At 39.1% G+C, this 23,155-nt stretch overlaps 3 protein-coding genes across 7 annotated transcripts; 2 read left to right on the top strand and 1 right to left on the bottom strand.

Annotated features, from left to right (window-relative positions):
• Positions 1–269: 269 nt before the first annotated feature.
• Positions 270–19,877, top strand: LOC148734624 (uncharacterized). Its single transcript, XM_088751744.1, has 9 exons — positions 270–365; positions 10,436–11,665; positions 12,403–12,504; positions 12,843–13,087; positions 13,351–13,615; positions 14,289–14,399; positions 14,798–15,045; positions 15,515–15,779; positions 16,464–19,877. The coding sequence occupies exons 2-9, from the start codon at positions 10,465–10,467 to the stop codon at positions 19,733–19,735; spliced, it is 5,709 nt and encodes a 1,902-aa protein (XP_088607870.1). The 5' UTR covers positions 270–365; positions 10,436–10,464; the 3' UTR covers positions 19,736–19,877.
• On the top strand, positions 315–9,059 carry LOC111342074 (uncharacterized). Of its 5 annotated transcripts, XM_088751765.1 has the most exons (9): positions 315–433; positions 2,540–3,595; positions 3,811–3,958; positions 4,179–4,342; positions 4,580–4,659; positions 4,848–5,340; positions 6,231–6,268; positions 6,692–6,842; positions 7,138–9,059. In XM_088751765.1, the coding sequence occupies exons 2-6, from the start codon at positions 3,401–3,403 to the stop codon at positions 4,873–4,875; spliced, it is 615 nt and encodes a 204-aa protein (XP_088607891.1). In that variant the 5' UTR covers positions 315–433; positions 2,540–3,400; the 3' UTR covers positions 4,876–5,340; positions 6,231–6,268; positions 6,692–6,842; positions 7,138–9,059. The 5 variants fall into 5 exon arrangements, with proteins under 5 accessions (XP_088607891.1, XP_088607892.1, XP_022804846.2 ...); XM_088751766.1 differs by lacking the exon at positions 6,231–6,268 and having other exon boundaries at positions 6,734–6,842; XM_022949111.2 differs by lacking the exon at positions 6,231–6,268.
• Positions 7,821–9,446, bottom strand: LOC148734625 (uncharacterized). The gene is made up of 3 exons (XM_088751768.1): positions 9,183–9,446; positions 8,293–8,379; positions 7,821–8,001 (listed from the first exon to the last, which is right to left on the bottom strand). Exons 1-3 carry the CDS (start codon positions 9,227–9,229, stop codon positions 7,821–7,823), a joined length of 315 nt encoding a protein of 104 aa, XP_088607894.1. The 5' UTR covers positions 9,230–9,446.
• Positions 19,878–23,155: the final 3,278 nt, after the last annotated feature.

Below are 23,155 nucleotides of genomic sequence, written 5' to 3'. Positions count from 1 at the left end.
ATGAGACAAGAGTGAATAAATGACAAGACAATTTTAGCATGTTGTATGACGATGGCTACCCCCCGCCCCCCAAAAAATCTCCGATTGAATTTCAAAAGAGGTAGAAGAGAGAAGTAGCTAATAAGTCCGCTGAGTGATGGAAATTATTTTAAAAAGCACTCGCATTGTAGAAGACATTGGATTCAGCGGATCACAAATGAAGACGCGAGGAGGTGTAAGAACTCGAGAGTTGTGGCGTGACGCCCCTGGTGCCAGGGACCCTCGTCTAGGTTAGTGACGTCACAAAAAAGGAGTGCATTCTTTTCTAACTTCCTCTTTCAGTTTCGACTGTCTCTGTATGTAGAAATAAATCACCATCGACGCAGGTTAGTTTTCTCTGTTTTCAACCTCTATTACTGACTGGGTACACCTGTGTGGCTTTGCAGGAATACGTGTGAGTACTTTTCAGAATTTACATGTAAGACTTATGCTGATCATCCACCGCTTTCTATCATATTCTGCTGCGCCAACAAATCTTCTAGCTTGAGTAAACTAAGTTCGCTTAGCCGACTACCACTCTTGAGATTATTAAGCAAATGACGGCACCATACCACAGCTCTGAAACGCTGCTTACGATGGTTTCTGTTTAAAATTCGCTATGACAGCTACACGTTTGACTAGTCGTAATTGACGCTTTGGCTGTTAGTATCAGAAATAGTGGGAACAAAACTATAGGCTTCAGCACTCTTATGATAACCGACTTATTATTAAAACGAGTTCTTCATGGCGTGAGTTCGTGTAGCCTTCCAATGTACATCATTAAAAGCATGATTTGCTGGGAGAGAAGTTTCTACCGCGTAACAGACAAAGCATACTTTCGCTTTTACTACTGAGTGATAATTTGTCAATCTGAATGATCAGCCGTCGTCAGCTCATTGCTGTCTTATTAGTGGTGTCCTGAAATCCAATCATTTCGCTATCTTGTCTGGGAGACGAAATTATTTAGCGTATTGTTGTCATATCCAAGAAACTGTTGATCTTCGACGCCTTCAAAGAGCTCTAAAAATTCTGACTGCGCTTCTTCTAATGTTGTAGCACATGTGAACAGTAAATCATTATAATTACAACTGAAATAGATAAAAGTATTTTGAGTTCTCAAAGCGGGACGGGAAACATTTGAGGCTGAAAATTGGACTTCCTTTACCTTCGATTTCAGGAAAATTAAACATGAATTCCTTGTATATTACGGCAAGTTTTCAAGTAAACGTAACAAAGCAACTGAGCTGAGAGCAATACGTTTCTCAACCACTCCGCTTACCGAATTCGTTTAACAGCAAACAAGAACTGAGAAAGCAAAGCTTTTAAAGAAGTATGTAACGATTAACGATAGCTGTTCATGTGGAGTATTTCTTACAGAAAGGTGATGATATCACCACCTTAAGAATGAATATCGTTCTTTGACGATGTCGAAAACGGTACACCAGTTGACGAAGCTGCCTTCTTAAATAAGTATATTTTCCGGCGTGGCTTACACCACCCTCGACTGAAGAAGCGGCGAACGAACTCATGCGTGAGTTTCATCGTAATATCTGAACATAACAACCTGCATGGCAACAGTTTGGAAGAAGGGTTTTTTTCCTTCATTTCAGTTCGACATTGGTGGATCGTTTTTTCTTTTCATGATTTGTCAAGGGTGGACTGATTACAATAGGGGAACGTAGATTATTCATCAAGGGTAAGACTGAATGCATGGCCAGAATTTAATTTCACGCACGCGCAGTAGTTATCGACACTTGGAAAACAACCCTTTAGTGTAAACAACCGATTTTAGAGAGAAATATGTGGCACTTTAACTTCTGCGATAAACTGTACAAAATCCTATGAGCCTGGGTAAAATGTTCGATCTGATATAGACAGTGCAACTTCCATGGATTAAAAATTTGCCAAAAACGAGTCTGTAGCTTAAAGTTTCGCGCTTCCTAACCAAAAATTGAAAAGCAGTAAAACCTACCTTCGTATTCTGTACAAATATCTATAACACCAAGTACCGCGCTCTAAATGATGATTTTCTTTGCTTCGTGGGCACAACACCGTCTGTAAATTTCAATTTGTTCGGTCCGAAATTTCAAGTTGACATTCATCTCTTTGAAGTTGTCATTGTTTAAGCATCTGTAAATGCATCCTTGTCCTTCCCATCCCCCAACAATGAAGGTCAATATTCGGGTCTCTTCATAAATAACACAGCAGCGTGATGACATAGAGCATTCGAAAATGTTCAGCGCATCATGGCACTATCTTTCCTGCGATACATCGATCTTCTGCTAATTTCTAGTCGCCATTTTGCTCTCATCGCTTGATTTAGGGCTAAGTACTAGTCATCGTCTTATTACAAGACCTTTTAATTTGTCTAAAAAAGGCAAAAGATGATTGTATATATCCGGATACGTGATAACGAAGATAAAATTTGCCGCGAAATATGAATAAACGCGTGGCAAATTTGACAGCTTTGTTGCATTTCATTCATCGATGAAAGATAAAATCTTTTACTTAAAAATGTCAGATATGCCAACTGCAAGAAGATTTCTACCTCATTACGTATCAGAAGACATCCGTGGCACAACTGTCCAGCCTTGGTGGAACAATCAGCTGAAATATGTACAACAACAAAAACAAAATAGTAAGGAATCCTTTTGCTGTGTTGACATCCCCATTACGTTGCTGCTCTGCTGGGAAACCATTAAAAAAACACTGCGGACTTCAAATCATTTGTGCGGGTTTTAAATGAACACATCCCTGGGGGTGGATTTGCTATCAAAGACACGGCAGGAAGAATCGAGGAGCGCCTTTGCGTGAAATGTGCGTCGATTTCAAATCAGTTTAAAACCGCATCTGGCCGCAAAATAAAGGATTTGCTGAGTGGCAGTTACAGGATGAATATATTTTTGGAGGAAGTTCAGTCAGTTGAGATGTTGCATACAGAATTACAAAAAGAGACAAAAATAAGAAAAAAATCTAGTAAAAGAAAACCAAAAAATATACGAAGAACTCCTTGAGGAGATCAAGCAAAAAAAAATCAGGGAAGATCAGATGTTAACTGAAACTGAGTCACTGAAAAAATATATTAAAAAAACTGGAAACAAAAAGTGGGACAGACAAAAATGCAAAAGAACTATCAACCCTCAGTCCCACTACGAAGTGGAGATATCTGAAAATCAGGGCACAAAAAGCTCTATGGTTTTTTAGAGCCTATGGCCTCAAACTGAACAGTTAAGAGGTTGAAGAAAGAAACAGTACATGCACAACCCATAATTTCAGTTTAGATGACCCTTCCTCAACAGTCCCTACCGACACTGGTAGCACTTCAAAATACTCAACACTCATAGAAGATGACAAAAAGAAAGTGGAAGAGGTTTTATTTTTAATGGACCGGTTCAGTGTGAGCAAAGAATTCTACCATCAACTAACAATGGTGTGTGAAGGACTGCCAAGATCATATTTGGTAAAACAGTGCAAGAATCATCTCAATGAATTAAGTCACCTTATTGTTACACCTGGGAAATCACAGGGTGTACAAACTTCATTTAAAGAATTGCTAAAGGAGCAAATAATCGAGTTGGTAAGTTACATAGCATTCATTTGTAAAAGTCTTTCTTCAAATATGTTTATGTAATAGATTTTTTAACTTGAACCAGCATGCCACTGGGAGTGTAACAAAATACATGTACGTGTACCATAGACACAGGAAATATGTTCAGTATTCACAGCTTTTCAGCTCACACTAAAACATGCAGCATAAAATTAACATCATTCTGTTTATTCATGCAATTTTAGGAAGAATCACGTGGTCATTCAGTGAGTGATACACAGAGACCGATTAAAGTAAAGATCAGTGGAGATGGCGCACAAATGACAAGAAACAGCAACTACATTATCTTGTCATTCTCAATTCTACAAAAAGACCAACTTATGTCATCAAGAGGTACTTGACGGTAGAGCTAAACAACACTGATTTACAAACAAAAAGAGCTTATAAGTCACTAATTAGCTCACAACATTTCTTAACATTTTATTTAATCAGGTGAACTATATTAAAGCCTGAAGACCTCTTAAGGATACAAATGTTGCTAATCACTTTGTCTCCCTTTCCAACACAAGAGCTGTTTGTAAACACATGCTCACACACATTTTAATTTTAACAGGGAACCGCACGATTGCAGTTGTGAAAGGCAGTGAGGATTATACGTCAATTGCAGAGTCATTTCAGGATGTCTTACAAGAAATCAATGAAGCACAAGAGGTTGGCTTTGTCAAAGTGGAGGAAAACCAAATCCCTGTGGAGTTATTCCTTGGTGGAGACTATAAAGTTAGTAAATGTTACATTTGAAGATGCATGAACATGGGTTTGATTATTGGATGTCTTGGGCCCATATTATATAATCAATCACTGACATTAACTCATTTAAATGAAGTTGAAACAAATCATCCTCAAATTTCTACCATATAAACAAAATATGATGCTCAGGAAAATATACTTAATTCCACTATTACTGACACTGTTATTACTTTTCTCAAATCCTCATATTATTATCCTCTCTTCCAGTTTCTTTTGCTAATCATGGGTCTAAGTGGTGCTACATCACACTATTCTTGCTTGTGGTGCACAATACACAAAGATAGAAGGTTAGTGAATCTGATAGAGAAATACTCTAGCAGATTAAAATCAACATGTCAATAGAAAGAAACCAACCATTTTTAACATTTAGTGACAGAGATGCTCCACCTGGAGTCTTTTACAAATGCAACACATTTTCATTGTGTACATTGACTGTTGTTAGTTTAGAGAGCTAACCTCATTTTTCACACCATAGGTATGATATGTCCAAGCCAGAGAACTAATACGAAAGCAGCCCACAGAAACGAACACTAGAAGATTTAAAAAGGTGCTGTCATTTAAAGCCAGGAAACAAACACTTTTCCTGTATCAACCTCCCACTACTCAACATACCCCTAGGTCACATCATCCTTGATGAGCTGCATCTGTTACTAAGGGTAACAGATGTACTTACTTGCAATCTTCTGGATGAGATGATTGAGTGGGATGATGAGGAAGCCCACAAAAATAAAGTTTCTAATCCTAAAGCTATAGGGCAGCATTTGCAGGAGGCAGTGCAGACCATAAACAAATGTGGCATAACATTCCATGTCTGGGAGAAAAAGAATGCCGATGGCAAAGGTTCAGGTACCCATGACTGGACCAGTCTGATGGGAAATGAAAAAAAGCTGTTGCTAAGGACCTTCCCTGGACACTTTTCTACTCTTTTGAGAAAAGACACTGCTACAACTGTGGAGAAAATATAGAAGGTACCAATATTACTCTTTCAAATAAGAAAATTTTTAAAACTGAAAAACATTATTACTTTATTTTAAGCTGCATCATTTAACAAATGTGGTTACAGTTTTTCTTAAAACTGTGTGCAAGTAAATCAATATCTTAACCCACTAACAAAATTCTACAAATTACTGTATGGCTCATTAGAGCAAAGTACATGCCCATACAAAGTTACCTGAGTTATTTAACAATTGGTTCATGCTTTAGCATGCATTATCGAGTTATGGAGCACTCGGGAAGTTTGGAGAGTATGAAAGAAGCATAAGAGTTGCCCAAGGCAATAGCCGAGGGCAACTCTAGCTTCTTAGTGCTCTCCAAACTTCCCACGTGCTCCATAACTCGATAGTGCACAGCTGAAAGCATGAACCAATTGTTTTAGAACATAGCCGGTGGAATTGTGCATCAAATTTGACGCGAAAAATGGACAACAATAGCAATTGAAGCGAATCATGACGGCGCTGATGCAGAATCTCCTTTTCCATTGTTTTTCTCTTTTTCTACCTTATTTAAGAACTCTAGCCCAAGGGAAAAGGTCCTAAAATTGTCTTCATTTTGGTACTAGTAGGCCAAGTCTCTGTTTGTATCCATTATTGTCATGAAATATATCATTTTTCCCCGAGCTAACAATGGCAGCTTGCGCGAAAAAAAATTTTCTGCCGAAGTGATTTGCTCACGCTACATCAGTGTGCACTATCGGGATTTTGAGCACGCTTACATATACTGAATTTGATTGCGCGGCTCTGCTAGCTATGTTCTAAAAAAACTTAGGTGGTCAAATCTGACCTTCAGCACATGAATACAAGTACATGTATCCCCTATTCAACCACCTAAAATATATTGATCTCATAATGTCACATTTCAGTGATGGGCTCTGTAGATGCTTCTTCATTCTGCCAAAAGGTGCTGGCAATCAATTTCTTGTTCTCAAATTTTCCTAATTTTTTAAAATTATGTTCATTTTGTAGTTCAGTCTGTGCTTCAGAGGTTAACCTCTCAAACTCTGATTAATAACTCGCTAAGTTAAAAGAAAGAAAATTCACAACCATGAAGGAGTTTTGGTCTCAATTAGCACAGATTTTGTCAATTTTACTTCTCCATTTCCTCCTTAGTTTTTGTTTTGATAGAGAAAATATATCAAACACTTGAGAGAGTCTCATTGGCTATCCAAACACCTCAAGTTTTGTCAAAAATAATCTGCTGCACGTCATATTTTCAACTCTCTTCTCTGTGTTTGGATATCCCAATGAAACACTGCCTCTTGTGTTTGATATATTAGTTCTTACCAGAGTATTTTTGTTGTTGTTATAATTGTTGTTTTTAAAGGTAAAAGATTGGGTGAATTTGTTTTGTTCCTTGGGCAACAAGAGAACTGGTTATGGTAAAAAGAATGTGACATGCTACATGCATTCTACGATATTCCATGTCCCAGTAACCATGAAAAGACACAGCAATGTGAAACAGTTTACAGGACAAGGTACATGTCAGAATTCACATACCCTCTGCAGAGTATTCTTGTTACACAGCTGTAAGATATTATCAGTAATAAAATAACACATTTTACACAAAATCTCTGGCAGAACATCAAGTCAACAAAGAATATTTTGTTGAATGGAATTCTAACAAAATGACTCTCTTAGGTCTTTTTAAGTGGTTACTGTTCACACCTGGTTTAAGCTTTGAATAAGCTTTTAATAGGCCATGTTCTACATATATCTCAATGCCTGCCTAGAGGTTTAAAATATAACTAGCTGCTGTCATTTTAATTGCAGGAGTAGAAAAGAATAATGACGATGCAAGAAGAGTTTTGAGACGCAAATCCAACAACTGGGACAGTCCAGCAGACATTATACGCACAGAAGGTCGTCAATGGGCATTGCAAAAAAGAGAAAGATTGCCTAGAGCATACAACAAAAAATATGAAAAGTACTGGGATTCTGAAATTAAAGAATCTAGAGCAAAAATCAGACGCTTGTCAACATGATGACAACCGTATTGTGGTTTTCTCTGATTGGTAGTGTGCTAGAATTTTCCAGATCTTTGGACGGTAACTCTTGCAAGTGAGAGATGGATTAAATGTACTTTACAATTATCACTTGTCAATGCAGAGCTCAAGTTTGAATTCTGAAATAAAATATTCCAGGTTCAGCAGTTTTCAGCCAACTGAATTGTAAAACCCTGTCTACTCTCTCTGACCTCTTTCAGTAAATAGTTAAGAAAGGCAAAGTTATATTAACATGGAGTTCTTGCAAAGGAAAAGGAGAGACATTCCTGGTAAGCCCTACTGCATGGCTGCACCTCCCCACTTTGCAGCTTCAAATACCTTTTTGATGACCAGGACAAGAAAAAACGCATTCTTACTGGAAAAAAAATTTTTATGCCCTTCTCCAAAAGAGTCAAGACACCTATCCCAATCATGTGGAAAATATTTTCTGTCAAAGTGCCTCTCTTCAAGCTAATGCCATCCGCCAGTGAACTCTCCTTTACCCTCAAACAAGTGTTTGAAAATGTGAGAAGGAAAATCGATTGTCACTGGAAGGCAGCATTTAGATTTCAATCTTCCTTCTACTGCTATTCTGAAGCTGTCTACTGCCTGAACTACTTCATTCTTTCCTGGCTGTGGATTTTCAAACAACCTAACAATACAGAATCAGAGTCTTTATTTTATGGAGGTTTTTCACTATCCACACAAATAAGAGACTGCGTATGCTTCTCTGCATTTCATTCCATGTCTCATAAGCTTAAATAATTTTAAAAAGTATACAAGTTTATTTAAAATTTTAGATAGGGGGAAACAAAACAATTACTTTGCATCAATGTCAAAGGTTCACATAAAATTAAACTTAGAACACACACACAGAAAAGAAATCGCAGTACTAGACCAGTGTGTTACACTTGTATGGTAATATTTATTTTAAAAAACTGACCAAATACAATCCTCGGAAATGTTGTCCGACACCTCCCACGTGGATTCATATTTGGAGTAGCCACTCCACTTAACCAAGTACTCTATCCTGAAAATATCGCGAAACACAGTGCTTCTGAGAAATTGGCAAATAGTGAAAAACAAATAAAAGCCATGATCGAATTAACAATTAATCCACGAGCACGCGTTGGATATGAGATGATAGATAGCCAACGAGGTGCGTAGCGCCTCGTTGGCTATAATCATCTCATATCCAACAAACGCGAGTGGAATAACTGTTTTTATTAAAAACGCTACATTAAATTATTAAATTTTATTACATTTTTAGTTCCCTTTCAATTTTAAGCTTATGCGTATGCTTACCATATCGTAGTTTATGGTATATTGGCTCATATACCATATTGGCTAAGCCAATGAAAAGTCTTGAATTGCATTATCCAATGATCCAGTTTTTAATAATATGAGATATACTTTATGGAAAAGGGCATGGATATTCAGGTCAAATTCAAGGATCTTTAACAAAATATCTCACTGAATTTAAATGGATGCTTTTGTTTTCATACTCCTCATTTCTTAAGAAGCTAAATCAATCAATCGATTCTTTATTTGATAAAGCAGGTTAAAATTAGAAAGATTACTGAAGTAATAGTTGCATCGGCAGCTATCAGCTGATGTGGACCTGCTATGTAACTATTTAAATTATATGAAGTAAAATATAGACGAAAATATAGCTCTAAAAGATGTAAATAAATGGCCGGGTATTCTGAAGTTGCTCTTGGAGGTTTTATCTTTTCTTATTCAAAATCTAATCAGAGCGGCCAAGCGACGGAAACGGGCCGCAAAGTGACGAGCGAATAGATGAAACTTAAATGAACTTATTTGTTTGCTCACCTCAATTCCTTCGCGTTTCGAAATGAGCCGCTCAACCTCATAAACATCCTTTCTCTTCCTCTTCTTCGAACGGTAGTCCTTGTATAAGTGACCAAGGAGTTCCACCGTTGATGTGTTGTCTAATTTTTTTGTAATCCATCTACAAGACACGATCGAGGCTCCTCGACAATTAATCGCAGCATGTACCGAGGAGATTTAGCATGTGCGAGCAATGTGCTAGTCTCCCTCGCAGCCGTTTGTGTGGAGAAGCGTTGCGTGACGAGACTAAAAACGGCTGCGAGGGAGACTAGCAATGTGCTGGTCGTCTCTAGAGGCTGCGTTTCGGTCAGCGGTGCCGCGTGCAAAAGTGACATGAATTTCTGGCCATGAATCGCTTGATGCACAAAGGCATGAAATCAAATGTGTTCAAGTTAGTTATGACCTCCCAGGTTTTAGTCTTTCTTTACTTAAAGTGGTTTGTAAAAGATAAAATCAAATTTGCATTGGACTTGATATATTTCACGACCAATCAATAGTGCTCGACAATCAAAACAATGTATAGTGTACCAATTCGCAATGATTCTTTGCAAAACGTAGAAAGGATTTTTGATGTGTTTATAATTTTCCTCATTTTTAGTTATGATTGATTGAAACTAGTTACACGAAATGAAACCTGTTAAAACTTTCGTCAAAGTTCACCTATTTGGTTCTCAGCTGGTGGTTTAGACAACTACCTCGACTTATTGAAAGCGAGGTATTGTCTCCTTGATTGAAAACCAAAAATGTCGGCTTCGACGTTTCTTAAAATGGTTTCTGTTTGGAGCTCACGGCACGGATGAGTTGATGCGGAAAGGCAACAACATTTCAAACCGGAGTAATTTGTTTTTAAATTATAGTGTGTGCGAATTGCATCAAGTTCTAACTAACGGGAAGTGTCGAGTTGCGCAAAATTGTATGACATGCAATTCTGATTATTAAAGTCATGGCGGGTTGCATTCTTCTGTTTGCTGGAATATTAGATTTATCGATTTGAAGATTAGATGCTGTAGCTTGGGCTGTTGGCCGCTAACTTTTGTGCGTTAAAAGGAGACTAAGTTTAAGTATGGATTCGATCAAGCTAAATTTGGCTTTCTTGCCTGTAGTAAACTCTTTCTAAGATGTAAGTTATATAAAATTTTCAATCGGAAATAAGACTCGTAGTGTATTTCGCATACTCGTTAGTTGCGCGTTCTGCTCGATGGTTACCTTTTACAACAATTGTTCTTCTTCCATAGGAGTCTACTGAACTTTGTCCTGAGCCGGCATGAGTTTGTCCAAACATAAATCCATTAAAGATGATCAGCTGCCTCCACCGGATGGGAAGATGAATGTAACAATCCTTGCATCAGAATGGGGATCAAGTAAAGGTGGACTATCCACGTTAAACAGAGAGTTGGCCATTCAGTTGGCTAAGTTTCCTGAAGTGAAAATTTCCTTCTTTGTGCCAAAATGCAGCGAACAGGACAAAATAGTTGCGCGCAGCCACAACATCGAAATTGTTCAAGCAACAAGGCGGCCTGGGTACGACGAACTTGAATGGCTGAGCTTTACACCAGATCAGCTCCAAATTGATGCCATTGTTGGCCATGGGGTGAAACTTGGGCGCCAAGCTCAATTTATTAGAAAGTCTCACAAATGCAAGTGGATTCAAGTTGTCCACACTGATCCAGAAGAACTTGGAATGTTCAAAACCTATCAAAAGCCCATTTCCACAGGCGAGAAAAAGCGCAAAACAGAAGTAGAACTCTGTGAGATGGCAGACTTTGTAATAGGAGTTGGACCCAAGTTGTGCGAGGCGTTTCGTAGATACCTCCGTTATTGCAAGAAAGATGAAAATATTCTCGAAATCACTCCTGGCGTTTTTGATGAATTTTTGAATACTGAACACGTCGATAAAGATATGAAGCGATGTGGCATTCTAGTGTTTGGCCGTGGAGATGCTGAAGACTTTGAGTTGAAAGGTTTCGACATTGCAGGCAAAGCTGTTGCTGAGGTTGAAGAAACTCGCCTTACTTTCGTCGGTGCTCCAAAAGGAAAGCACGAAGATATAGCAGAACGTTTTCTCAAATGCGGTGTGCCCGCTGATCGGCTGACTATAAGAAGCTTTCTGGAAAATCGAGAGAGTTTGAAACACTTGTTCTGCGAAATGGATCTAGTGCTCATGCCATCAAGGACTGAGGGATTTGGCTTAACTGGTCTGGAGGCCTTATCAGCTGGTCTCCCTGTGCTTGTCAGCAAGAACTCAGGGTTTGGAGAAGCCCTGAGTAAAGTACCATTTGGTGAATCGTGTGTGATTGACTCAGAAGATTCTAAGGTATGGGCTGACGAGATTAAGAAAGTCTGGAGAAAAAACAGGAAGAGGCGACTACAGGAAGTAGAATTACTCCGTTCCTCGTACGGCAAGATGTTCAGCTGGGCCACACAAAGTAAAGTCTTTGTCAACAAGATTATCGACATTTTTCAAGGTATGGATTACGGAGATAACAGTTAACTATCTTCTCCGAGTTGTTAAAGATATCAGCAAACGCTTTTTTCCCTTTTTTTACCTAGAGGGGGCTAACTCGATAACTCGTGGTTTTCTCAGAGTCTCCATGACGAACTATAGAACACTGTTACCTTTAAATTTTTACATATGTATCCTTTCCTGGTTGTAACTAAAACTTGAGTGCTGAATAAAGTAAAGTTGAAAGTTAAAGTTGAAGTTGAAAGTTGAAGTCGTGTAGTTATGACGGTAGATCAGGTGATTGTCTGAATACAAAAATAGTGGCGAGTGCCTGGTGGTTCTGATTATAAGTGAACGCAAAGACCGATTGGAACCGCTGAGTCAGTCTTTAACTGAACGAAAAAAAGTTGCAGTTCAACATGTGATCATTGAAATTGTTGTTTAGGGGGTTGAGGGAAAACTACAAAACGAAACCTTTACTGCTGCTGTATACAGGATGATTCCAAGGGAGAGAGAGTAGATTTTCAAATTCTTATTTAAGTATGAGAGAACCTGTCAATGTTCTGCTATCAAGATAATTTCATGGTAATTAGTTTCTTGAAAAAATAGTACAGATGTCTAGAACCATGACTCGAGTGCTAATGTGTATGTTCCAACCCCCACAGATAAACTGCTATAAGAGAAGGCAGGTTTTGATTTAAGCAACTTAACCAAAATCATTGAATTAAACCATGCAATAAGTATTTTTTTTCTGTTTAGCAGATGCTTCTGTTTGTAAGGTGAGCGCAGCCCAACGTCAGCACCAATCATCAAGTTTATCTCTTTCCCAGGTTGCGCAAAAGGATGGTGATCAGCGGGCAGGTATTACACAGCTCTGCAGCATAGATTCCTCTTTAAGCATGATAGATGTACCATGTATGACTTCAAAGTTGAAAACATTTCTGAAACTAGCGTCAGAGCAGAACACGCAATGAAATATTCAGAGCCTAGTACACCATAACACTAAATTCCAAACGCCATGAGCATGACAACAATATTTCGCAAGATCATTGAATATTCTTCGTTTAAGAGGTTGCCTTGCTGTGAAAAGTGTTGTATTCGATAATTTCTCTTAAATTCAGACATGACGAAAATATTCTTAAAAGAAGAATTATGGCAAAGTACAGGTAGAGGGTGGTCACATCTTTTTTTTTTTCCAGCAACGAGCATCATTCCTGATCAGAAACGGTTAATTCCTAAACAACGAACACACAAGGAAATTGAACGTTTGGACCTGAAGAAAATTGCTGCGGCCAAAGGATTTATCATTTGTGACAATCCAGCATCTGGAAACTGTATGTTCCATGCATTGTCACAACAACTGAAACGCGTGAAAGGAATCAACATCTCACACGAAGAAATACGGAAGGACTCAGTTCGGTTCCTCGAAAACTTCCCCAACCTGGTAAGGTCTAGCTTACTCAGATGGTGATCATAGGTACTTAAGTGAAATGACCGCGTCATTTAAACTTACTCGTAAACTTCGGCAAGATATTAATGGAAATCTTTTGAGATGAAAAGAACACTAATGCATGGTTTATTATGAACCGCGTTTTTTCTTCCGGCTTTTTTAGTACTATGATGACTACCAATGAATACATTAAGATCCAGTGACTGATAGCTACTTTAAGTCCACTCGTTTGATATGCTTATTTTTCTCTCATAAAGCCTGATGAAACAGAGCTGTTCAAGTTTGTCCATGGATATCCATCATGGTCCGATTATCTGAGAAGCATGGAAAAAGATGGCACTTGGGGTGATCACGTGATTCTTCATGCAGCAGCAAACGTCCTCAACACTCGTATTCGTGTGATCAGCAGTCTTGGCAGTGACGTCATGATCAGTCCGAATGATCCGGGTGTTAACAATACTAATCCACTTGTGGTTGGTCTCATTCATGAGATGCACTATGTAAGCCTTCAACCCGAGCAAGGTACGGGATAAAAATACTTTTGGCAGATCATCTACAGGTGTCTCTTGTCTCCAAATTTACTCTTCTTCTCTCTCTCCACGCCCTTGATTTTTCCACCTGTTTAATTTACTAACCAGAGACGATGGAAATGCAAATACAACCTTACCAAAATTTTTATATTTAAACAATGAACATGTTACACCTGTCATCGAGGGGATCAACTGACTAGCGTAGCTCATCGGTCCCCTTTATAGGAGTTTAAAATACTGTAATCTTCTTCTTACAAGCCTTGGACTTATAGAACTTCATAAGGGATTTTAGGAGGGCTTATACACGGAGGGGCTAATATCCGGGTGGGGCTCTTATAACCGGAATAAAAAAGCACTTCGAGACGAGCTATAGTACTGCTTATCAAAACTGAAAACGTCACAAAGAATCGAGTTCGTTTCAATACATTTGGAACAGAATTGAAAATAACAACACCGAGGAAGCTGGAACATAACAAAACAGAAGGTTAGACCTCCTCATGAAGTCCATCTTTGCTGGCCTATGATTAAACTCTTTATGTCTATCTCACAATAGAGTCACCATCTCACAAACCAAGATAGATGGGCTGGGTTTGTTTGAAGCAAATTAACGAAATCATCGAATTAAAATAGAATGTAATTTTATAACTTTTTTTTTTATTGAGCAGATGCTTCTGTTTGTGAGCTAAGAGCAGCCCAGCATCAACAGCAACCATCGGATGTCTCTCTCTCCAAGCTTGCGCAAGAGGTGAAGCCCACAGGTTTTGATCAGCACGCAGGTATTACATAGCTCAACAGTATATGTTCCTCTTCTAACGTCATAATAAATTTACCATGTCTAGCTTTCAAAGTTAAAAAAGGCGTCCTGAAACTACTGTAAGAGTGGAAAACGTGAAATAATAGCTAAATATACCAGTAGAGCACGCATTGCATAGCCAAGTATAGCCAAAAACTAAATTGCAAAGATATGCCATGAACGTGATAGCGATATTTCAAAAAGATAAAAAAAAATTTCATTAATTTAAGAGGTTGGCTTATTGTGACAGGTGAAGCAATCAAAAGTTTCTTTGAAATTTTGACATGGCCAAAACATTGCGAAGAAACCAATTAAAGTAAAGCTCAGGTAGAAGACTGTCACATCGGTTTTAACATTAAAGGCCTCTCCTTTTTCTTCCAGTGAAGAGAACCATCCATGATCTGCAACAATTGAGTTCAAGACAACAAACGCGCGAGGAAAGTGAACTATTGCGGGATTTGCAGAAGAATATTGTAGATAAAGGATTTGTCATTTGTGACAATTCAGCATCTGGAAACTGTATATTTTTTGTATTGTCGCAACAACTGCAAAGCGTGAGAGAAATCAACATCTCACACAAGGAAATACGGAGCGACTTAGTTCAGTTCCTCGAAAACTTTCCTAAACTGGTAAGACCCCTGATCCTTGGTACTTAACTTAATGAGAATGTTTGAATGATTTGAGTTTACTAGCAACTTCGGAACGATATTACAGGAAATGTTTGTCAAATGAAAAGAACACTCAAGGTTTACTTTAAATCATATTGCAAAACTCCTGTCTTTTTCTTTTCACCTAAATGGTATGCTGACCAAACATCTTAAAATATTCAGTGAATGATGGCGATTTTTAGTAGGGGAGCAGGATGGCGAAGTGGCGAAAGCACTCGCTTCCCGCCACTGTGGCCTGGGTTCGACTCCCGGACCTGGCGTTTGTCACATGTGGGTTTGGTTTATTGTTAGTTCTCGTCCTTGCTCCGAAGGTTTTTCTCCAGGTCCGAGGGTTTTCCACCCAGCGGAATGTCCATTGCTAAACTATTTATTATTTATTTATTATTATTTAGTACATTCGATTAATCTCCCAATTTTCCCCTTATCAAAGCCTGATGGTACAGAGCTGTCCAACTTTGTCCACGGATTTCCACCATGGTCTGATTACCTGAGAAGCATGGAGAAAGATGGCACCTGGGGCGATCACGTGATCCTGTACGCCGCAGCAAATTTCTACAAGACCTGTATTCGTGTGATCAGCAGTCTTGGCTACGACTTCATGATTACTCCGGATTATCCCAGTATTATCAAATCATATCCACTTGTGGTTGGTCACATTCACGAGAAGCACTTTGTAAGCCTTCGACTCAAACAAGGTATAGGATAAAATACTTTTAGCTGATGCTCTTCAGGTGTTTCTAGCCTCAAAATTCACTCGATCTCTCTGTCCACTCCCTTGATCTTCCCTCTTTAAAACGTACCAACCGACATATTAGCGAGAAGTCATAAAAATCATTGAAGGGACCAAATTGACTGCTGAGTGCATAAGTCTCCAATATAAGAGCTATATATAAAGCAGGTTAAAGACAAAGCCCCTTCAATATAGTGACAGGGAAGAAATAAGAAATCTTATTTATCAGGAAAATTTTTCATTTTGTTAAGGGACCATAAAGTCATACTTTCAACCCTACAGTTGAAAAGTGCGAATACATATGTTAACAAGATTCAAAATGCTTATAAAACATTTTCAGTTTTGGAGTTAGATAGATATCTCTTTTATTAGTTACCTAATGTATTAATTGCAACTCTGATATACCAGAATTGTAGGTTTTAAGCTCTAAGGAGACGACGAACAGATAAAAAAATTCAATTTTATCTTTAAAACTATTTCTATTGGCTCCACACACTTTTGGGTATTTTTACAAAAGGTAAGGTGTTTGAAACAGCAGCCATGCCTTTGACAAGCAGACCTTATTGGTACCGAAATGAAACGAGGATTTGTTTTAACGAATTAAAACTCAAAGGTGTAACATTCCTCACATGATAATTCGTTTCCACAGATATTGTAGAGACAATTGAAAGGGTTCGTGAGCTGTACAAAATACGTGAAGGACGACTCCTACCAGTCCCTTGGTGTGAGCATTTCAGTTTTAGTCTGAACGAAATTTTCACCAGGCTCAGAATTGTAGCCAAAGATAAGACTAGAGGAGAAATGAAGGACGATATTACTGACATGACTGCTATCTTTAAAACCCATGGAAATTGCGAAAAGCCACGGACTGTTTTGATCGAAGGGGACCCAGGTATGGGAAAAACAACCTATTGTCAGAAGCTGGCGTACGACTGGGCAACGTCACAAGAACACTGGGACGAGTCGTTCCCGATGATTTCTTTACTTTTACTGCTGAGGTGCCATGATATCAAATCCAACCTTTGGGATGCTATTGATGAACAACTTCTTCCTGACATGGATGAAGAATGTAAAGAAAGTTTTTTCAAGTTCATTCGAGGTAATCAGTCCTGGATTTTGTTCGTTCTAGATGGTTTAGACGAAGCTGACCATGGTAAAATAGACATGTTTATCAATCTCGCTCAAAGTAAAATACTCCCTAAATGCCTTTTTGTTTTCACATCTCGCCATGAATCTGGGATGAAAATGAGGAGGTACTGTAATAATCTGTGGGAGATTGTAGGATTCACAGAAGAAGACGCAGAACATTTTATTCACAAGTACTTTAAAAACATGGGACATTTAGCTAAAAGACTTCTTAAAGAGATTTGGAGAAGATCATATTTATCCCAGCTGATATCAAATCCTCTTAACACTGCATTACTGTGCATTCTTTGTGAAGACTTTAAAGAAGCTTTTCCAGAGAGCAGAACTCAATTATACATTGAAATCGTACAGTGTGTCTTGAGAAGATATGAAGAAAAGAACGGATTTTCCAGCGACAACGAAGACCTAATTGAAGTTTACGAGGATAAACTCAGAAGCTTGGGACGTTTAGCGTTACAATCTCTTCTTAAGGGTGAGCTATATATCGAAGAAAGCAACATACATTGTGACGATTTCAAGGTTGTAGAAAAGTTTGGATTTCTGTCAGTCCAGTCTGGAGGTAGTAAGAGAAAGCCTTGTTTTCGTTACGGCTTTTTGCACAAGAGCTTTCAAGAATTCTTCGCCGGTTTTCATCTTGCTTTTAAGAATCTTAGAGAAGAAGATGATTCAGAAATGACAAACACAGATCAAAGATTTCAGGGGGAACTGCGGCAAGTGTTTTTGTACATGTGTGGAGTTGTTGTGGTTCAATGCGAGGAAAGTGCTGAGCGTCTTTTACGAAATGTTACTGATCATGTAAATGTGCTAGGTGCGAATTCTAAATTTGAAGAAGTTAAGGGAAACATAGAATTAGCATTTTCTTTAATAGAGGAATGTGTCAAAAGTAAGAAAAGCCTTCGGTCCCAGTTACTTCATGTGTTTGGGGCTCACCTGCAACTTAAGGCCTGTACCTCAGAAATGATTCCGCCGCAATTAGGCTTTTTCTTGGAAAGTCTTTCATCCAATACCTTTTTGAATGAATTGAAATTAAGTCCATCGACACATAGACTTGCTGAGGAAGACGTTGCTCTTATCTCTCGGGCCCTTACAGTCAATACAACATTGACACAGTTGGCCTTACGTCGGAATGATATTGGTGCTTCTCATGTTGCATCTCTCTCTCAGGCCCTTTCAGTCAATACAACATTACGCCAGTTGGACTTAAGTGGAAATCATATTGGTGCTTCTGGTGCTGCTTCTCTCTCTCAGGCCCTTTCAGTCAATTCAACATTAAGCCAGTTGGACTTACGTGGAAATTATATTGATGCTTCTGGTGCTGCTTCTCTCTCTCAGGCTCTTTCAGTCAATACTGCATTGAACCAGTTGGACTTACATGGGAATAATATTGGCGATTCTGGTGCTGCTTCTCTCTCTCAGGCTCTTTCAGTCAATACTGCATTGAACCAGTTGGACTTACATAGGAATAATATTGGCGATTCTGGTGCTGCTTCTCTCTCTCAGGCTCTTTCAGTCAATACTGCATTGAACCAGTTGGACTTACATAGGAATAATATTGGCGATTCTGGTGCTGCTTCTCTCTCTCAGGCTCTTTCAGTCAATACTGCATTGAACCAGGTGGACTTACATGGGAATAATATTGGCGATTCTGGTGCTGCTTCTCTCTCTCAGGCTCTTTCAGTCAATACAACATTAAGCCAGTTGGACTTCGGTCATAATAATATTGGTGATTCTGGTGCTGCTTCTCTCTCTCAGGCTCTTTCAGTCAATACAACATTAAGCCAGTTGGACTTAGGTTATAATAATATTGGTGGTTCTGGTGCTGCTTCTCTCTCTCAGGCTCTCTCAGTCAATACAACATTAAACCAGTTGGGCTTAGGTGTGAATGGTATTGGTGATTCTGGTGCTGCTTCTCTCTCTCAGGCTCTTTCAGTCAATACAACATTAAACCAGTTGGGCTTAGGTGTGAATGGTATTGGTGCTTCTGGTGCTGCTTCTCTCTCTCAGGCTCTCTCAGTCAATACAACATTAAACCAGTTGGGCTTAGGTGTGAATGAAATTGGTGCTTCTGGTGCTGCTTCTCTCTCTCAGGCCCTTTCAGTCAATACAACATTAAGCCAGTTGGGCTTAGGTGTGAATGGTATTGGTGCTTCTGGTGCTGCTTCTCTCTCTCAGGCTCTTTCAGTCAATACTTCATTGAACCAGTTGGACTTACGTGGGAATAATATTGGCGATTCTGGTGCTGCTTCTCTCTCTCAGGCTCTTTCAGTCAATACAACATTAAGCCAGTTGGACTTAGGTTATAATAATATTGGTGGTTCTGGTGCTGCTTCTCTCTCTCAGGCCCTTACAGTCAATACTGCATTGAACCAGTTGGACTTACGTGGGAATAATATTGGCGATTCTGGTGCTGCTTCTCTCTCTCAGGCTCTTTCAGTCAATACAACATTAAGCCAGTTGGACTTAGGTTATAATAATATTGGTGGTTCTGGTGCTGCTTCTCTCTCTCAGGCCCTTACAGTCAATACAACATTGACACAGTTGGGCTTACGTGTGAATGATATTGGTGCTTCTGGTGCTGCTTCTCTCTCTCAGGCTCTCTCAGTCAATACAACATTAAACCGGTTGGACTTAGGTCGGAATAATATTGGTGATTCTGGTGCTGCTTCTCTCTCTCAGGCCCTTTCAGTCAATACAACATTAAACCAGTTGGACTTAGGTGGGAATGATATTGGTTATTCTGGTGCTGCTTCTCTCTCTCTTAGGCCCTTTCAGTGAATACAACATTAAGCCAGTTGGACTTAAGTGGAAATAATATTGGTGCTTCTGGTGCTGCTTCTCTCTCTCAGGCCCTTTCAGTCAATACAACATTAAGCCAGTTGGACTTAAGTGGAAATAATATTGGTGCTTCTGGTGCTGCTTCACTCTCTCAGGCCCTTTCAGTCAATACAACATTAAGCCAGTTGGACTTAAGTGGAAATAATATTGGTGCTTCTGGTGCTGCTTCTCTCTCTCAGGCCCTTTCAGTCAATACAACATTAAGCCAGTTGGACTTAGTTGGGAATAATATTGTTGATTCTGGTGCTGCTTCTCTCTCTCAGGCTCTTTCAGTCAATACTGCATTGAACCAGTTGGACTTACGTGGGAATAATATTGGCGATTCTGGTGCTGCTTCTCTCTCTCAGGCTCTTTCAGTCAATACAACATTAAGCCAGTTGGACTTAGGTTATAATAATATTGGTGGTTCTCGTGCTGCTTCTCTCTCTCAGGCCCTTACAGTCAATACAACATTGACACAGTTGGGCTTACGTGCGAATGATATTGGTACTTCTGGTGCTGCTTCTCTCTCTCAGGCTCTCTCAGTCAATACAACATTAAGCCAGTTGGACTTAGGTGTGAATGGTATTGGTGCTTCTGGTGCTGCTTCTCTCTCCCAGGCTCTTTCAGTCAATACTACATTGACCAAGTTAGTCTTAGATCGTAATAATATTGGCGATTCTGATGCTCCTTCTCTCTCTCAGGCAGTTACAGTCAATACAACATTGACACAGTTGACCTTACTTTGGAATACTATTGGCCATTCTGCTGCTGCTTCTCTCTCTCAGCCTCTTTCAGTCAATACAACATTAAACCAGTTGGACTTAATAGGGAATAATATTGGTGATTCTGGTGCTGCTTCTCTCTCTCAGGCCCTTTCAGTCAATACAACATTAAACCAGTTGGACTTAATAGGGAATAATATTGGTGATTCTGGTGCTGCTTCTCTCTCTCAGGCCCTTTCAGTCAATACTGCATTAAACCGGTTGGACTTAGGTGGGAATAATATTGGTGATTCTGGTGCTGCTTCTCTCTCTCAGGCTCTTTCAGTCAATACAACATTAAACCGGTTGGACTTACGTCGGAATAATATTGGTGATTCTGGTGCTGCTTCTCTCTCTCAGGCCCTTTCAGTCAATACAACATTAAGCCAGTTGGACTTAGGTGGGAATAATATTGGTTATTCTGGTGCTGCTTCTCTCTCTCTTAGGCCCTTTCAGTCAATACAACATTAAGCCAGTTGGACTTAAGTGGAAATAATATTGGTGCTTCTGGTGCTGCTTCTCTCTCTCAGGCTCTCTCAGTCAATACTGCATTGACCAAGTTGGCCGTAAGTTGGAATAATATTGACGATTCTGGTGCTGCTTCTCTCTGTCAGGCTCTTTCAGTCAATACTGCATTGAACCAGTTGTACTTAAAATGGATTATTATTGGTGATTCTGGTGCTGCTTCTCTCTCTAAGGCCCTTTCAGTCAATACTACGTTGACCCAGTTGGACTTAAAAGGGATTGATATACACGGTGTTAGTGCTGCTTTTCTCTCTCTGGCCTTTTCAGTCAATCTACATTGACCCAGTTGGACCTAGGTTGGAATAATATTGGAGATTCTGGTGCTAATACTCTCTCTATCAGGTCCTTTCAGTCAATACTACATTGACCCGGTTGAGCTTATATCATAAATATATTGGCAATTCTGGTGCTGCTTCTCTCACTTAGGTCCTTTCAGTCAATCATACTATATTGACCCAGTTAGGCCTAGGTTGGAATAATTTTGGCGATTCTGGGGCTGCTTCTCGCTCTCAGGCCCTTTCAGTCAATACTAAATTGACCCAGTTGAACCTTGATTGGAATAATATTGGCGATTTTGGTGCTGCTTCTCTCTCTCAGGCCCTTACAGTCAATACTTCTTTGACCCATGGTTTAACTTATATGGGATTAAAAATTTCATCTCCAATGGCTGCTTCTCTCTCTCTCTCCAAGCCCTTTCTGTTAATAATAAATTTACCTATTTTTAGTGGAGTCTAATGAGATTGGTGTTTCCGTTGCGTCGGTTTATTTTTCTCACGGGTATTTCCTTTATTGCTTTATCGCGGACCATTTTTAAATTGGATTGGGTATTGATGGAATGTTTCTGGTGTTGCTTTCTTCTCAGACTCCTCTCAATTTTTGTTTTGTTTTTTCACGAGAGGAGATTTGAAAGAGTAAAACGCATCCATTTTAAAATAAGAACATTTCCTAAAGTTTTACCGCCGGAAATTAGGATGTAGATATAAGTTTTAAGAAGACTAATTTTTTTGTTTCATGGTCGTTGGATACAAGCATAAGGATAGTCGATTGACCTAAGATATATAAAAAGAGACAAAGACAGAACCAATTTACAAAAAAATGTCATAGAAAAAAAGCAAATACAAGTAAGAAAAAAGCCAATAAGGAATGTGTCAGCGTTATAACATAACGAACATAGTAGACATCGTATGATTGGTTAATTAAGTCTTCAAGCGGATACTTTATCATGTTATAAAGCCTGCATGCAACTAGTTATGTCACATAAGGAATAGAACACATTTTTTCCGGGTTCTATGACGTGATAAAGCCACTTAGGAGGCCTAGAGCCAACTGTCGCGGAAAAATGTGTAATATTGATTGAATGAAACTACGCACTGGCTAAATTTTCGGCAGCCAGACAACTTATAGAGAATTGCCATTGGAAATTATTTCAAACCTGTTGGAAGTATCAGATGTTGTTAAGAAATTTCAAGCGATTCCATATATTTGATTACACCGTTTGCTTGCTCCTATATCCCAATAAAATTAAGTTTGGCTTTTTCCTGTATTTTTTTCCTTTTTCTGCAATATCAGATGTAATCATAACCAGAACAATCTCCTCAAATGTGATTGGTACATTATGAATAAAGGCTGTTTGGGGCTGCATCGGTGGGGGTAACGAAATAATTTGAATATATCAACAAAGTTGAAATGGTAAATTGGTCACCGTTACGATTATAAAAGCTGACGTTTCGAGCGCTAGCCCTTCGTCGGAGCGAAACGATGGGCTAACGCTCGAAACGTCAGCTTTTATAATCGTAACGGTGGCCAATTTACCATTTCAACTTTGTTGATATATTCAAATGATTGGTACATTAGTTGCTTTATTTTTCATTCATTTAATTTTTCCTGTATAGCTGTAATCGGACAGTTGGCTGTTATCAGACTCCTGTGATCGGGCAGTTAAAGCAGCCAAGCATACTAAGGTCACTCAGATGAATCCACCAATCAGGGACGGATCCAATAATTTTTGATTGGGCGGTCCAAACTTTGGTTCAGAAAGGACTGTTGGACTCTTTTGAGGCAGATTACTTCTCCCCCACACCCCCCACACCCC

This window comes from Stylophora pistillata, chromosome 3 (genome assembly GCF_964205215.1).
Source record: "Stylophora pistillata chromosome 3, jaStyPist1.2, whole genome shotgun sequence".
Lineage (NCBI taxonomy): Eukaryota > Metazoa > Cnidaria > Anthozoa > Scleractinia > Pocilloporidae > Stylophora > Stylophora pistillata.
This window is presented reverse-complemented; position numbering and strand designations above follow the sequence as displayed.

Bases quoted from the DNA above. Each gene is read 5' to 3' on its own strand.
- LOC111342074 (XM_088751767.1), top strand. From the start codon at position 3,401: ATGGACCGGTTCAGTGTGAGCAAAGAATTCTACCATCAACTAACAATG. The intron at 3,959-4,178 runs GTACTTGACGGT...TAATTTTAACAG, and splicing joins CCAACTTATGTCATCAAGAG to GGAACCGCACGATTGCAGTT. The intron at 4,343-4,579 runs GTTAGTAAATGT...CCTCTCTTCCAG, and splicing joins TCCTTGGTGGAGACTATAAA to TTTCTTTTGCTAATCATGGG.
- LOC148734625 (XM_088751768.1), bottom strand. From the start codon at position 9,229: ATGTTTATGAGGTTGAGCGGCTCATTTCGAAACGCGAAGGAATTGAG. The intron at 8,380-9,182 runs GTGAGCAAACAA...CGATATTTTCAG, and splicing joins CGAAACGCGAAGGAATTGAG to GATAGAGTACTTGGTTAAGT. The intron at 8,002-8,292 runs GTCAGTTTTTTA...CTGTATTGTTAG, and splicing joins ATTTCCGAGGATTGTATTTG to GTTGTTTGAAAATCCACAGC.
- LOC148734624 (XM_088751744.1), top strand. From the start codon at position 10,465: ATGAGTTTGTCCAAACATAAATCCATTAAAGATGATCAGCTGCCTCCA. The intron at 11,666-12,402 runs GTATGGATTACG...TTTTCTGTTTAG, and splicing joins GATTATCGACATTTTTCAAG to CAGATGCTTCTGTTTGTAAG. The intron at 15,046-15,514 runs GTAAGACCCCTG...CCCTTATCAAAG, and splicing joins TCGAAAACTTTCCTAAACTG to CCTGATGGTACAGAGCTGTC.